The sequence below is a fragment of the Oncorhynchus mykiss genome, chromosome 26 (assembly GCF_013265735.2).
Source record: "Oncorhynchus mykiss isolate Arlee chromosome 26, USDA_OmykA_1.1, whole genome shotgun sequence".
Taxonomy (NCBI): domain Eukaryota; kingdom Metazoa; phylum Chordata; class Actinopteri; order Salmoniformes; family Salmonidae; genus Oncorhynchus; species Oncorhynchus mykiss.
Window position 1 is genome coordinate 35,427,693 of NC_048590.1, and position 17,381 is coordinate 35,445,073.

At 46.2% G+C, this 17,381-nt stretch overlaps 1 protein-coding gene across 2 annotated transcripts in view; it reads right to left on the reverse strand.

Annotated features, from left to right (window-relative positions):
- The window catches only part of LOC110506721 (transcription initiation factor TFIID subunit 4), a 147,290-nt gene that overhangs the window by 26,192 nt on the left and 103,717 nt on the right, over positions 1-17,381 (reverse strand). For both annotated transcript variants that reach the window (XM_036963830.1, XM_036963829.1), the window contains one exon: positions 7,804-7,926. In XM_036963830.1, the coding sequence (XP_036819725.1) occupies positions 7,804-7,926 (123 nt within the window). The remainder of the gene's footprint in view (positions 1-7,803; positions 7,927-17,381) is intronic.

A 17,381-nucleotide genomic window follows, 5' to 3' on the forward strand; every position in this document is an offset into this window, starting at 1 on the left:
ATTAACAAGGGAGGTAATTAATTTCTTTAAGATGGGTATCTTTTAATTGCCTGGGGCTCAACTTTGTTGTCAAAACTGTATATTTAACCATTATTTCAGGGCAAAGTTTTAAAGGCAGAGAAAAGCGGAGGATCACTGATTTCACCATGAATATGGAAATATAGGAGTTTCTTATCTAAACGATTATTTTACAGTATTAGCACAAATACACGCATTTATGTACATATATAAATGTAAAAATGTATTTATTAATGCCACAAAGAAGTCGACAAAGAATATTGTGAATTCCATAAAAATCTGAGTTTCACTCTAATTAAAATAATGAGGCATGTTAAGTTTGTATATTTTTACAGCTTGGACAGACTGCTCCATTCCACTGGCTTGTTACAGGCACGGCCATCTAGTGTACTAAGCTAATGGGCTGTGTAGAATGGACAGAACGGCTAGTCTGCGTCTGAAAATGCACCTTGTTCCCTATATAGTGCACTACTTTTGGCCAGGGTCTGCATAGGGCTCTGGTCAAAAGTAGTGCACTATATGTGGAATATGTTGCCATTTTGGACACACACCTGGTCTCCATGTCATAGATCCAAGGTTATAACACTGGCCCATTGTCTGGTTCTGGACCATTCTCCATGCCAGGATCTCACACTGCCCAGCAGATTGTCAGCACAAACACAAACATGATTACAGTCAAGGGAATGTGGTTAGGTAACAGAGCTGTTGTTGTCTGAGGAGACAGAGTTGGCTGCTGTTTGTTTGAAACCCTACAACAGAACAATGTGTGATCAAACCATTTCTCATAAGTTTTCCGATATGTAAATGTTCCTGACTGAAAAATGTCCTCAGTGTACAAGATCACTCAACTCAGCGATGTGATACGATGATGACTGTTATAAGTATTTTACAAGCACAGAGCCAGTGGGAGGCGTGTTACTCTGGAAGGGTTGAAAAGCTTCCCTGATGTCTCTCTCTCTGCAAGTCTGAACAGGGACCGTTCATCAGTCTGCCGGACAACTGAGACAACTCACCTAATAGCCTCGCTGCTACTATGTCCAGAGTCCTCTCAGTTAGCAAAGACGTCCAGCATGGACACAGCAATGTCTATGATAGGGCCCTCAGAGAATCCAGCTATAAAGGTAGGAATCTGGTCCAACTGTCCATTTCATTTGACCGTGCTTCTTTAACCCTTTAGGCAAAATCTTCACCAGCATTCCTCTCACCTCACAAACCACTATCATCCTCTGAGCTTGAAGGCATAAGGCCTCTCATTGGTAACTGTGGTCTAATTTCTTGGAAACCTGTAGCCTCTATTACTCAGTGATTATGAGGTGGTTAGTTGTGGGGTGTGCTTGTTGAAGCCGGTGGGCAGCCAGGGCTGAGTGTGAAATGGAGGGGGCTAGGGCTTTCATGGCTGAGTGTGACCTGGAGGGGGCCAGGGCTTTCAGGGCTGAGTGTGAACTGGAGGGGTCAGGGCTTTCAGGGCTGAGTGTGAACTGGAGGGGGCCAGGACATTCAGGGCTGAGTGTGGACTGGAGGGGGCCAAGGCTTTCATGGCTGAGTGTGACCTGGAGGGGGCCAAGGCTTTCAGGGCTGAGTGTGGACTGGAGGGGGCCAGAGCTTTCAGGGCTGAGTGTGGACTGGAGGGGGCCAGGGCTTTCAGGGCTGAGTATGAACTGGAGGGGGCCAGGGCTTTCAGGGCTGAGTGTGAACTGGAGGGGGCCAGAGCTTTCAGGGCTGAGTGTGGACTGGAGGGGGCCAGGGCTTTCAGGGCTGAGTATGAACTGGAGGGGGCCAGGATTTCAGGGCTGAGTGTGAACTGGAGGGGGCCAGGACTTTCAGGGCTGAGTGTGAACTGGAGGGGGCCAGGGATTTCAGGGCTGAGTGTGAACTGGAGGGGGCCAGGACTTTCATGGCTGAGTGTGAACTGGAGGGGGCCAGGGGTTTCAGGGCTGAGTGTGAACTGGAGGGGGCCAGGGCTTTCAGGGCTGAGTGTGAACTGGAGGGGGCCAGGGCTTTCAGGGCTGAGTGTGAACTGGAGGGGGCCAGGTAATTCAGGGCTGAGTGTGAACTGGAGGGGGCCAGGGCTTTCAGGACTGAGTGTGGACTGGAGGGGGCCAGGTCTATCAGGAGCTGCAGGAGGACAGGAACTCCCAGCCACACACTGTCACCTACTACAACAGCCACCTGGCCTCCAGACTGGCCATAACTACCTTGGAGTTTCACAGTCAAATAGGCTACCAAGTCTATACATGTGTAAGGGGTTGAGTAATCACTATGGAGTGATTGGTTCATCCTGTAAGCATTGTTTTGTGAAGTGCATTAATCAGCACAATAGGAATGTTGTTCTTGTCATGGACAACCTGATTGAATATGATCCAAGATTGGTAATATTAAATGACCCATAGTGTAATTAATCATACTTAATGTCATGTCTACAGGTACACGTCTACAATATACTCGCCACACACACGCTCGCCGCATACACACGCATCTTCGCACAGTGTCATATCTTTAACACCATGATTCATCACTATTTAACTCTTTCTGATCTTGGAATCTGTTAGTTATATTTCCATTCATGTGGGAATTAAAAACATTGATTTTAAACTGTGTTGACAGTTTTATAAAGAACCTAACCAGCCATGCATGATGATGGCCATCTCATCAATTCATATGTTCTGCATTCCATACATATTCAAAGAGCATGACACAAATACATCGGGAAAAATGGAAACATTTAAATATGAAAGATAATAAAATATGGTATTCAATTCGAACTGTATTCAGTTGCCTGATGTTTGTCTCACAATAACAGAGTTCATTTTATTAAGAGGACAACAGTATAAAACAAATATTTTCCAAGTGACAAAGATCACAAACAGATGTTAACTGTAGCTGCATTTCTATTCAAGGACTTTAACCAGCAGTCAGCCCACGATCAGTAGTCTATAGTCTATAGCATTGCACTGTGTTGCCAGGGATGCTGGCCGCTCTAAGAACATGGCATCTGGCCAAGTACAGCAGCTCCTGTAACACTTCTTAAAGACTCAACTTCATCTCCTCTCTTTGTCCCCGCTCTGGAAAAAGAAATAGAACTGCCTAAAGACAAAAAGTAAAACGAGCATTACGATCTTACTGACATTACGCAACCGATAACAGCCTCTTGGTGCCCCCTCTAATCAGGACTATGTATGTACCATGTTAAAGCTGTAGAGATAACCCACAGGAGTCCTCCTGCGTGGCTCATTATATCATCACACTACATATGTAAATGTGGGCTCCATTCCAGAACCTCTTCAAAATTCCATATGTTACTCATACTGCATTCCTTTCTGTTGAGGGATTCAAATGACAGCCAATTGGAGGTCAAGGCCAATTAATACATTGACTGCACCAATCAAATATCGTTAAAACCCTCCATATGGTAACAGCAAAGGGAAAAACACTCCGATGCAATACAGTAGTTACTCCCCTGAGCAACATGTTAAGGACGGTTAATAGAGGAGCACGCCTTTAGCCTCTTCCACTGTGCTCTCAGTGAAATCCCACTGGACGGATGGAATGGGCAGGGGAAAGGAGAGGAGGAGGGGAGGAGGGAGGGAGTGGTGGATGAGGTGGATATCCCCTCTCCCTAACCAAGCAGCTGGCCTGCCTGCCCAGTCCCAGTCCCCTTCTCCTCCCCTCAGAACAATTTTCTCCTCTCTGCCTCTCTTTCCTGTTTGTCTGGCTGAAGACATGGCCGTTTACTCCCAGGCAGCGCGTTGGGAGGGAAGGAGAGGGAAGAGGAGGAGAAGAGAGCGAAAAGGAAGGGAAGAGAGTACGGGGGGAGGATAGAAGGAAGGGGGAGGTGGGGGGAGGATGGAGGGGAGAAACTGCACACTCCAAGTTGGGATTGATTTACTTCATTAACCGAGATTACAAGTTTAACTTACAAACCAGAGGTCAAAATTTCTCATTAACAAGGGGACCGTGGAGAACCCAAGGGCTTGGAGACCAGTCTTATTACTGACTACACATTTCAATCTGTCTTTGATGTTCCATGTCTGCCTTTCTCCCCCTCTTCTCCTCTCCTATTTTTTGGCATAGAGGTTGATTTTAATTGTAGCTATAGAACAGAGCATAGTTTGCCTGTAAGCCAGCCTCCACATCTGTAGTGAGTGCAGCTTTAGTGATATTGGGTGCAGTCCATAGCTCGGGGCTAATTTTAATGGTTCCCCTTTCATTGGAGGCTCAGATTGTTTTCCACGTGATTCCTGTTAATTTAGCTGTAGGAAAGGGCATCAGTTTTCCTTCTGCTTTTCCCCTCTCTCTCTCTTTGCCTCTTGCTCTATTGCCTCACTCCATTTTTCTGATCTAAACCCTGAAAGTAAGAAGGTGAAATGAATTGAAATGGAAAAATAGTCTGCTTGCTATTAAATCTCTTCTTGCCGTACCTTTTCCACCCAGCACTGCCTGGGAGAGACAGATAGGAGTCTGACAGTGTGGTTATACAGTACTGTACAAGTCCGGGCAATTTAGCTGCCATTGTTGTTGTACGTCAACAAAAAGGCTGTTCCTTTGATGTGATAAATGGCCCAACTGTCTAGATGATGATAACTGTGTGCTCGTAAACGTGTCAAGGATGTTTCAGAGCTCAGAGCACGTTTTACACAACAATATGTTCCATCATAGTAGAGGCACTGGGATCTTTACATTTAAAAGCTAAAGTGTGTCCTGATATTGGCCAATATTACAGTTCTGACATTTCACCCTACATTGACACTCTCCCCAACAATACTAAACCTTGTATTCTTCTTTTTAAAGGGATAAAACCACAACATGGGCAGTTCATGCCAAAACAACTACCAATTAATTACTACTGCTCTGAAACTATTCCGTTTGTGAAAGGAAGGAGACTAGTGATGTAACATAGTAACAAAGTGATGGTGACAGTGGAATAATCTAATGAAAATGGAATAATCCAGTGTTTGTCTGGGTGACTGGACAGTGACCCTGCTCAGTCTGCCAGGCTGGGATGCATGGCTAACCCATTAGCTGTAAATGTCCCATAGTTACTGGAGGCTAGTCATGTCAGGGCTGATACTGTAGGCTGATGTTTGAGAAGGTGTAAAGGTAAAGAGCCTCTATTCACCTCCACCTTCACCAGTCCTTCTCCTTCTTCATTCCACATCCTCCTTCCACTAGTCCTCCTTCATCCTTCTCTAGCACTCCAGTTGGCTTAGTAGAGCACTTCAAAATCCATCCTTCTCAGCCAGGGGTTGTTGGGGGGTAGTAGGGGGGGTCAGTGCTACCGGTGTCTGTGCTATGACCCACAGTCAGGGCCACAGCCGGCCCTCGTCTCTCTGCCCCTGTGAACAGGCCCTGCCATTGGCTCCTGGGAACTAATCCGTCCTCCGGAGCCCTGTAAGCCCCCCTTTGTTCCCTCCTGCAGACCAGATCAGGCTGAAGACAGACACTCCAGTCTTGACTGGCTATCAGTTTCAGACCTTTTGGCAGTCTAGTCGAGGCAACCAGGCTCCAGCACAGCAGAGCTCTGGCCAAGCCACCATCAAAAGGAGGTAGGAAAAAAAACATGTACCGAAATTGTGTCACCTGAATTCTGTCACGGTTGGAACACGGCGGAAGGGTGGTCGGAAGGGGTAGAGACGGGGGGGGATTGTTAGTTTCAACAGGAGCTCTCTCTACTATAACAGAACGGAGTAACAGAGAACAGGATCTCAAGAAGGTCATTATCCTCCCTCTCCTAATTTGAGCTCTGGCGCAGCAATGAAGGACTGCCTTTGTCTGTCTGGGATTAATGCGGAAAGCTCAGGATGCAATGTCAGAGGGAAGTAATCAGCCAGCCAGGCAGCGTGGGCCCTACTCCTTCACATTGCTGCCTGCCTCTGCTGCCTGCTCCTGGCCAGGGCCTCCGGCTCATTTCTGTGGAGATGAAATCTATGACAAGCCCCTCAGTGAAGCTGAGAGCAGGCAACAGTCCAGTAACACCCACAGGGCCTGCAGGCATCCTGTGACCCCCTTAGAAAAGTCACATTCACTTTGCTCTGGAGAAGGGAAAGAGAACGCCGCTGGCGCTTCCAGCCCATGTGAAATGAAGAAATGTGAGGAGGTGAAAACGAAGTGAAAATAAGTTAAGATTCCTCCCTCTTTCTCCTCCCCCTCTCGCAATCACTCAGAAGAGGGGTGGAGGGGGGTGAGGGAGGGGGAGGAGGGGGGTATGACTTCACTTAATTATAGCCCACTAATTAAACGGGGACAGGACATTAGAAACAGCTCTGGATATTCATGTTTATGTTGTGTGACTGTTTATGTTAGATACTGTATATAAACCGGATTGTTGCAGTTTGTTTCCTTTCCGCAGAAAGCAGAGGGTCGAGGGCTCGCTAACCAATCAGGGTAAAACATAGGGAAAGAGGTTGGCACTGCACTCAAGGACCAGAAGTAATGCTTTTATTTAGTTATTTCTGCCTTCTTATACTGGGTGCATTAATGTGCTCTTTCTGCAGTAGATTGGAACTAAGCGAATGATGTGAAGATACAACCCAACAAGCAGGTTATTAAAATGACCAATTGACATTCAGAAATTTTATTCATCATATTCACAGAATCACAGCAGTAATCAGAGAATATCGTGGGGAGGTTGAATAGTTCAACATTTCTTTCTCTGAGAATGTAAAATATTTCTGGTTACAGAATAACTGTGTGTATGACAATGTATAACCCCGTATTGGAGAAATGTGATAATCGGGCTATTCTTTAACCATTTTCAACAGGAGACTATTCTTTTATAATAACATAATTCATCTTAATTAACAACAGACAGTTAGTCAGAAGGGAGTAAGTCAACATGCTCTGGTCCTGTCGATGTGGATGTTGGTTCATGTATCAGAGATATATTCCCATCATCTTCCCTGTATTAGCTTACTGAGGTCTCCAATGTGGTGCATTAGATACATGCCCCAAACCGGGATAATGTATAACAGATTATTTCTGTTAAGGAGGTCTGGTATTAAGAATACAACAATAATACCCCCAAAACAACAACTCCAATCCTTGGATAATTGATAAACAAACTAACAAACCACCATAACTGCTCCCAAACCCCTCTCTTCATAGAAATAGAATCCCTAGAACATTGACTTGAATGGGGATTCCATTCTAGGGATTGTATTTCTCTGCCTCGCACCTTGGTATTGGCTCATGTCTCTAATCTAAAGGGAGACTTCAGAAGAACTTATCTTCATCCACTTTATAGACGAATAAGCATGAGGACAACGTAATGGTTGAGAGGACGGCCTGCACACTGTGTACCAGGCCCACCATAGAACTCTTCCTAAATAATATGAGGACAACAACACAGAGCCAATCAGACTACAGGGATAAAGGAGGGTTTTAATACCTCACATTCATTCCCTCCAACATCTGGTTCTTGACTAATGAATACCAATACTGCAGAGCATGTGGCCATGCAATTCATCAATGTTCAGTAGAAACAGAAGAGAAACAGTCCACGGGGTGTGTAAACCTGTTGAGTGTGAACATCCCATTCTGGGCATCTTAGTACTCCTACTGGGGTTGGTGAGTAATTACAATTGACATGCATCTCAACAGTGTGGTCCTAAAACTTGTTTTTAGGACAACTGGGCGTATAATGTTTTTTTGAACAACGTTTGTTTTATTTGTTAGTTTTGTTTCAGACGTGATTGTGTAGGTATATATTTTGTCCTGCTACAGCAGGTAAAAGTTAACGACAGAAGCTAACTAGCAGTTGGAAACTTTATAGGGGGGCTCCGGTCTTACCTCGGTCCCTGACGGCGTGGCCCCTGGCGAGTCCATCTTGCGTTTCTTCCGAGGTCCGATGGCAGCTAGCGCGGTCAGGTTTGCGTCTCGTTGCCTCACCAGGGCCATTTCCTGTTGCTGCATCTGAGGGAGACAAAGCAACAGGCACACGTTAGCTTAGCATTACTAGCTCAGCATGACCTTCAGTTACATGGGTCAACAGATTACATGGGGGTAACGATTCAGAGACATTGGTGAGGTGTGGGAATGTGCGAAGGAAACCTAGTTAGTAGTTATCTTACTGTACGTGTTGTTTAGATCTAATGGTCTATTGTACATCTACCCTCTATCATAACCAACTGTAACTATTTGACCAACTCTCAGCTGGTAGTAAAGGCATGACCAAAATGATTTGTCAGGGAAAATGTATTTCTGTCCCATCTGCCAAAGCAGACTAAGGTGTTACATATCATAAATGGATGAACACAATGGACATCATCAGTAACATAGGCATGTCTAAGCGCACAGAGCAGGTCTTTAGCTGAGAAATGACATTTTAATGTCCATCCCTCCAATAAATTACCCATCTCTCTCCCTCCCTCCCCAAACTCAGAGAGAGACAAAATGGCAGCATGTTGTCAGGGTTTAGCAGCGTTCATGTCTGTAAGTCTGAGTGGTGCTGCATGGTCACATGCCTCATTGTGATTTTTCAGTATGTGATGTATAAAGGGGAAACAGTGTTGAGGCGCTGCCTGAGGTAATGTCAAGTCTGACCTGGGGGCTGAGAGGGAGAGGGGCTGAGGGGAGGGAGGGGAGCGTTGTCTGACCTGGGGGCTGAGAGGGAGAGGGGCTGAGGGGAGGGAGGGGAGCGTTGTCTGACCTGGGGGCTGAGAGGGAGAGGGGCTGAGGGGAGGGAGGGGAGCGTTGTCTGACCTGGGGGCTGAGAGGGAGAGGGGCTGAGGGGAGGGAGGGGAGCGTTGTCTGACCTGGGGCTGAGAGGGAGAAAGGCTGAGGGGAGGGAGGGGAGCGTTGTCTGACCTGGGGGCTGAGAGGGAGAGGGGCTGAGGGGAGGGAGGGGAGCGTTGTCTGACCTGGGGGCTGAGAGGGAGAAGGGCTGAGGGGAGGGAGGGGAGCGTTGTCTGACCTGGGGCTGAGAGGGAGAAAGGCTGAGGGGAGGGAGGGGAGCGTTGTCTGACCTGGGGGCTGAGAGGGAGAGGGGCTGAGGGGAGGGAGGGGAGCGTTGTCTGACCTGGGGGCTGAGAGGGAGAAGGGCTGAGGGGAGGGAGGGGAGCGTTGTCTGACCTGGGGGATGAGAGGGAGAAGTGCTGAGGGGAGGGAGGGGAGTGTTGTCTGACCTGGGGGCTGAGAGGGAGAAGTGCTGAGGGGAGGGAGGGGAGTGTTGTCTGACCTGGGGGATGAGAGGGAGAAGTGCTGAGGGGAGGGAGGGGAGTGTTGTCTGACCTGGGGGCTGAGAGGGAGAAGTGCTGAGGGGAGGGAGGGGAGTGTTGCTGGGAGCTGGTGTTTCTGCTGCATGAGCCTGGGGTCATGGCAGCACAGAGGGCGCACCCACGTGCCCCCACACCCACGTGCCTATCCTATCAACTCCAGTCACAGCCACAGCACAGAGCGGAGAAAAGCCTGCCTGCCCAACTGCCTGACCAGTGGAGGAGAGGCCTGAGTTGAAGTGAACAGAGACAATCAATGTGTTCTTTCATGTCTTTCATGTTCTTTTATGTTATCTAAGATCGTGTGTATGTGTACAGTATGTGCGTGTTTGTGTACATGCATGCGTGTTGTCTGACCAGGGGAAATGTCATGTTGCTTTCAGATGGTGCTCTGTTTCAGCTGTTATGGGCAGCCAAGCTATATGGAGAAGGTGCTTTTTGTATCCTTGTATGCAATACCTTTGAAATGTTCGAATCCTTCTTGATGTAATGGGATTTGTTGATTCAATTTAAGTATTTAAGCTGTGCGTGTGCATGTTGTCTGATCAGGGGAAATGTTGCTTTCAGATGGTGCTCTATAAAAGGTTGCATTGGTTTACAAAAATCTGATCCAAAATGTGCATGCAGTTGTCTCTGAATCTTAAAAAGCCCTAGGCAAAGCATGCCCTTTAGGGTGTTGCCACTTCACATTTATCAAGGCAAAACTGTTGAAAAATTCAAAGCACACTGACAACATAAACTAGGATAAACTAGGAGACAGGAAAAACTGCAATAATAACCAGACAGAAATTCACCCAAACTTTACTGCTACTCCTGTGCATTTTCCATCACATTAAAGTATTGTAGCCGGGCTGTGTGCTATAACAGGGCTGTGTGCTATAACAGGGCTGTGTGCTGTAACAGGGCTGTGTGCTATAACAGGGCTGTGTGCTGTAACAGGACTGTGTGCTGTAACAGGGCTGTGTGCTATAACAGGGCTGTGTGCTGTAACAGGACTGTGTGCTGTAACAGGGCTGTGTGCTGTAACAGGGCTGTGTGCTATAACAGGGCTGTGTGCTGTAACAGGGCTGTGTGCTGTAACAGGGCTGTGTGCTATAACAGGGCTGTGTGCTATAACAGGGCTGTGTGCTGTAACAGGGCTGTGTGCTATAACAGGGCTGTGTGCTGTAACAGGACTGTGTGCTGTAACAGGGCTGTGTGCTGTAACAGGGCTGTGTGCTATAACAGGGCTGTGTGCTGTAACAGGGCTGTGTGCTGTAACAGGGCTGTGTGCTATAACAGGGCTGTGTGCTATAACAGGGCTGTGTGCTGTAACAGGGTTGTGTGCTGTAACAGGGCTGTGTGCTGTAACAGGGCTGTGTGCTATAACAGGACTGTGTGCTGTAACAGGGCTGTATGCTGTAACAGGGCTGTGTGCTATAACAGGGATGTGTGCTGTAACAGGGCTGTGTGCTGTAACAGGGCTGTGTGCTATAACAGGGCTGTGTGCTGTAACAGGGCTGTGTGCTATAACAGGACTGTGTGCTGTAACAGGGCTGTATGCTGTAACAGGGCTGTGTGCTATAACAGGGCTGTGTGCTATAACAGGGCTGTGTGCTGTAACAGGGCTGTGTGCTATAACAGGGCTGTGTGCTATAACAGGGCTGTGTGCTGTAACAGGGCTGTGTGCTATAACAGGGCTGTGTGCTGTAACAGGGCTGTGTGCTATAACAGGGCTGTGTGCTGTAACAGGGCTAGGGCTGTGTGCTGTAACAGGGCTGTGTGCTGTAACAGGGCTGTGTGCTGTAACAGGGCTGTGTGCTATAACAGGGCTGTGTGTTGTAACAGGGCTGTGTGCTGTAACAGGGCTGTGTGCTATAACAGGGCTGTGTGCTGTAACAGGGCTGTGTGCTATAACAGGGCTGTGTGCTATAACAGGGATGTGTGCTATAACAGGGCTGTGTGCTGTAACAGGGCTGTGTGCTGTAACAGGGCTGTGTGCTATAACAGGGCTGTGTGCTATAACAGGGCTGTGTGCTGTAACAGAGCTGTGTGCTATAACAGGGCTGTGTGCTGTAACAGGGCTGTGTGCTGTAACAGGGCTGTGTGCTATTACAGGGCTGTGTGCTATAACAGGGCTGTGTGCTATAACAGGGCTGTGTGCTATAACAGGGCTGTGTGCTGTAACAGGGCTGTGTGCTGTAACAGGGCTGTGTGCTATAACAGGGCTGTGTGCTGTAACAGGGCTGTGTGCTATAACAGGGCTGTGTGCTATAACAGGGATGTGTGCTATAACAGGGCTGTGTGCTGTAACAGGGCTGTGTGCTGTAACAGGGCTGTGTGCTATAACAGGGCTGTGTGCTATAACAGGGCTGTGTGCTGTAACAGAGCTGTGTGCTATAACAGGGCTGTGTGCTGTAACAGGGCTGTGTGCTGTAACAGGGCTGTGTGCTGTAAGCAACACGGGGTCCTGAGGAGAGGAGCAGTTCCACCACGGCTCCCAAACACCCATAAACACGTAACCAGATGACAGGTTCAGGAAGTGATTCCAGGGAGAGTTTGGGTGTGAATTTAGGCAGAACTATGCAAATGAGGAAATCCAGTGGAAAGGAAGGAAGCAGCTGGATGATACTAGCTAGCTATTATGGCTAGAGATTTCCATTACACAGTTTGGGTACAGATATCAGATGGAACTCTGGTATCAGTGTTAACCCTGTCAAGCTTGGTCACACACAGAAAGCTCTGAAGGCTTGACCTCAAAGGATTCTGCTGCCTCCATGGAGAGAGAGAGGGACTGGGTCTGCTGGGGTCTGTGTGTCCATGTGTGTATCTATGTGTGTGTGTGTGTGTGTGTGTGTGTGTGTGTGTGTGTCCATGTGTGTATCTATGTGTGTGTGTGTGTGTGTGTGTGTGTGTGTGTGTGCGTGTGTGTGTGTGTGCGTGCGTGCGTGCGTGTCAGGGGTCTGGGTCCTGCTATCTCTCTGATGGCACCAGGATGCCGGGATACATCTCTACCCTGCCTGGCAGTTGGCACCAGGCGTGGGCTCACACAGCCTGCAGCGTTCTACCCTGCCTGTTCTGCCATTCAGATTTATGACTGTATGATAAATGCAGACCTCATTTCACCATCTGCAACCCTCCCTCAACCCCAACCCTCCCTCCTCCAGTGTGCATTTCCCCTCACTGGAGGCTGAGGCCATAATGATGCTGGGAGAAGAGACTGATTCCAATCTGATCTGAGGCCTGCTGCCATAGTGCTTCTATAACTCTAAGATGACTGTAAACCTGGGCTGCATCTGAAATGACAAACTATTTCCTATACAGCGCAGTGCACTGCTTTTGATAAGAGCACTATGAGTCCAGGTCAAAACTAAAGTGTGGAAGGATTTGACCTTACTGGCACCATATTCCCTATATAGTGCACTACGGTTTCCCTGTATAATGCCCTCCATTTAACCAGGTCAAACGTAGTGCCGTTTAGAGGCCTAGGTTACCCTTTTGGACACACCCCTGGGCGGGGCCTGTGTACTGTGTATTATTGACTCGTCGAACCTATGGATGAGAAGCCTCAACTAGACTACCACCAAGGTCACTGAAATACTGGAGTCTGCAGCTCAAAACAATAGAATAAAATAACCAATAACCAACAAACATGTATTTGCCAGGTTCGATCAATGTCTGCGCTTAACTATTTGGTTCTCCCTAAGTCTCTTAAAAACCAGTTCCTGCAGTCTGCCCGCATGCCCTTTGAAAACAGGGAAGGAGTCTTGTAAACTCAAATGATTTACAAAGGTCAGGAGAAGTAGAACATTGCTTAGGTGTGATGCAAAAATCCCCGATAGAATCTCCAATCAATGTGTTTGCCCAATAATCAGGCTACACTTCCTATAGCTAGAGGTCTGGTTTCAATACACAAACAGCAATGTTAACACCTTTAACATCAGAACTGGAAAAGTATTCAGTAAATGGATTGAGTGAAGTGAAGAAACAGTCAATATCAGAAGAGTGGATATGTTTGTCTTTTATAGGCCAATTCTGTCCCATTTGTTGGCTGAGGTTTTCCCATGCTTATTTACTTGGTTGTTCCTTTTTCTGAATTATTTACAGCAGTAAAAAACTCAGTCAGGGCTATGCCCTAAATGCTTCACAAAACATTCAGCCCTTCAAGCGTCAAACCCACATAAAAACCTATGCACAGTTCTTTGTCTCCTCACAAGGAAAGAACACGATGTCCATGTTCTCTACACGATGCAAAAATGTCTGAAACAGGGAAAGGCAGACAGCTAGAGAGAGATCGTTCTTCAGACAGACAGCAATCAGATAAACCCCACATACACAGAGGAGTCAGTTCCATAAGCCATGATGTCCAACCTGACGTTTTCTATCTGTGCAGTTCGCTTGGTAACAAAGGCTTCTACCCCCTGGCCTGGGGGACTAGCTGCTCGCCTCGCGGCCCCCCAGACGCTTACAGACAGATGTCCTTGGTGGAGCAGAACGCAGAGCAGAGAGGAGGCAGGGCAGGCAGGGCTGACGTCACAGATGGCTGTGGGGCTGTGGAGGAGAGGAGCAGGGGGCTCTCTGCCCTCTAAAAGAGCCCAGGATAAAGGCAGGGCAGGGGGCCTCTGGTGATCTCTATCCCCAGCCCAGACCTGGTCTGAGGGCCGAGGGGGCACAGCAGGGGAACTCTAAGGGACACAACAACCCATATAATAACCTATATACTGTATACTGAGGGTGTGTGTGCACGCATGTGTGTGTGTGCATGCATGTGTACGTGCATTGACTTCCTACTTATGCAGCTACCTAAATCCATGCATTTGATTTCAGCCCTTGACACTCGCACAGCAGACTTTTTTGGTTGGTAACTATATGAGGCAGTCTGTCTATCCATTCTATGAACATCTGTGAGCTTTAAGGCCTTTTCTCATTTAAAATGCCTGGGAGAGTCTAAGCTGAATCACCAATCAGATCTTCAACCTCACCTCAACTCAGTAGACATCCAATATGACTGGGCCAATCTGCGGTGTCTCCCCATGTTTCAGCCCTGACCTACTGATGTGGGGGCTGTGTTTGGTAGAGCTACAGTATAGCTGTGGTACACAGGTGACACTGTCTGTGATTTATTTAGAATTCAAGGCACACTTAACCAGCATGGATAACACAGCATTCTGCAGCGATACACCATCCCATCTGGTTTGCGCTTAGTGGGACTGTCATTCGTTTTTCAACAGGACAATAACCCAACACACCTCCAGGCTGTGTAAGGGTTATTTGACAAAGAAGGAGAGTGATGGAGTGCTGCATCAGATGACCTGGCCTCCACAATCACCTGAACTCAACCCAATTGAGATGGTTTGGGATGAGTTGGACTGCAGAGTGAAGGAAAAGCTGCCAACAAGTGCTCAGCATATGTGGGAACTCCTTCAAGACTGTTGGAAAAGTATTCCAGGTAAAGCTGGTTGAGAGAATGCCAAGAGTGTGCAAAGCTGCCATCAAGGGAAAGGGTGGCTACTTTGAAAAATGTAAAATATGTTTTGATTTGTTTAACACTTTTTTGGTTATTACATGATTCCATAGTTTTGATGTTTTCACTATATTCTACAATGTAGAAAATAACACAAAATCGAGAAAAACCCTTGAATGAGTAGGTGTGTCCAAACTTTTGACTGGTACTGTATATTCTTCAAAAGTCGTTGTACCTTCAGAAAGTATTCAGACCCCTTGACTTGGTCCACATTTTGTTTTAACAGCCTGAATTCAAAATGGATGAAATAGATGTTTTTCTCACCCATTTACACACAATACCCCATAATGACACAGTGAAAACATGCTTTTAGATTTTTTTGCTAATATTGACAATGAAATACAGAAATATCTCACTCATATACAGTAATTATTCACACCCCTTTGCTATGACACTCCAAATTGAGCTGAGGTTCATCCGATTTACTTTGATGTGTCGCTACAACTTGACTGAGTCCATTTGTGGCCATTTCAATTGTTTGGACATGGTTTAGAAAGAAACACACCTGTCTATATAAGGTCCGACAGCTGAGTGCATGTCAGAGCAGAAACTATGCCATGAAGTCCAAGGAACTGTCTGTAGATCTCTGAGAAAGAATTGTGATGAGGCATATATCTGGGGAAGAAATATTAAACTACCCAGACTTTGCCTAGAGCTGTACCTCTGGCCAAACTGAGCAACCGGGCAAGTAGGACATCATGGAGTTGACCAAGAACCCAGTTCCATGACAGAGATGGGAGAACCTGCCAGAAGGACAGTCTCTACAACACTTCACCATTCTGGACTTTATGCGAGAGATGGAAGCCACTCCTGAGAAAAAGGCACATGACAGCACGCCTGGAGTTTGCAAAAAGGCATGTGAAAGGCAAAAGATTCTGTGGTCTGATGAGACAAAAATTGAACTCTTTGGCCTGAATGCAAAAAGTTACTTTTGGAGAAAACCAGGAACAGCTCATCACCGTTCGAACACCATCCCTACCGTGAAGCATGGTGGTGGCAGCATCATGCTATGGGGATGCCTTTCAGCGGCAGGGACTGGGAGACTGGTAATGATAGAGGGAACAATGAATGGAGCCAAATAGAGGTAAATCCTTGATGAGAACCTGCTTCAGAGTGCAAACAACCTTAGACTGGGGCAAATATTTACGCTCAAACAGGACAATGACCCCAAGCATACAGCCAAAGCAATGCTGGAATGGCTTCAGAACAAGCCAAAACCCAGACTTGAATTCCATTGAAAATATGTGGAAAGACTTGAAGATTGCTGTTCACCCCCACTCCCCATCTAACTTAACAGAGCTTGAGAAAATCTTAAAGGAAGAATGGGAGAAAATCTCCAAATCCAGATGTGAAAAGCTGATAGACATACTCAAGACAACTCAAAGCTGCATTCGCCTCCGAAGGCGCTTCTACAAAGTATTGGCTTAGGGGTGTTAATACTTACGTAAATTAGATATTTCTGTATTTGTTTTTCAATATATTTGCTAAATGTAGGGTACTGTGTATAGATGGGTGAAAGAGAAACAATTTATGTAATCCATTTGGAATTCAGGCTGTAACATAACAAAATGTGGAATAAGTCAAGGGGTATGAATACTTTCTAAAGGCACTGTATATAATTTATTAAAAAGTCAAAAAATGGATGTAGCAATCTCAGATCGCCCCTTTAAGTGAACTGGATTTGGATACAAATGATCCCAAATAGATACAGGAAAGAAAATTGTCTGACACGTAGGACAGCATCTTTCAATTTTTGTTTTTATAATTGTTTTATGCATCATAATATGTATTTATTCTGAGTAAACACACATACTGTAGGTAGGTATGAGTCACTGCATTAACGAATGATTATACATAGACATGCTTGAATACACGAATGTGAAGTGATTAATACCACATTGAAGAAGTTCAGTCAAGGTTTTTCTTCACCATAAAATAGAGAGAAGAAGAAAGCATCTGTTTGCTGTCATACTTACTATACGTATACGTTACCTATGGAAATGAACCCTGGTTATAGTCTCAGCATGTTCTATTTTCTCCTGAGCTGGATGGATACGTCAGAACTATTTCCAGAGCCAACAACCAATTATTCAGCGCCATGAGCCCCCCCGGAGCTAAGGTCATTATGTGAGGGCCACTATCATGACCCTCCGGTTCGTATTTATTTGCAACTTATTTGCAGAAATTAAACCGTGTATAAAGACTGTGTATATAAAATTGATTGTGTATAAAACACACTCCAAAACCCATCCATAGAGCTAGTATTATCATTCTGTAGAATAACATTTGTAGAATATTTTTTAAAGAATAGGAGTTTTTAAACAGAGGAACCCAAGAAATCACCGATAAGCATATTCAAGCAGCAGCATTATAAGGAAGCGCCAGGAAAGCGGTGATCATTAAAAATAACGCTTATCTAAGGGAAAATGTCCAACTTGAAATGTTCTTCTTTCACATTGTCTCCCTTTACATGCGACCGTGCTTGGGCTAGCAGTCTTCCCTCTCTCTCTTTCTTTCCCCTCTCTTTTTAAAGAGTTAGATTCAGTCATCACCTTTCTATTGATCACGTATCATTTGCATCTAGGAAAAGATGTGAACTCAGATATTCAAGAGGATGAGGACGATCACAATGATTTATTCATTTCTAAATC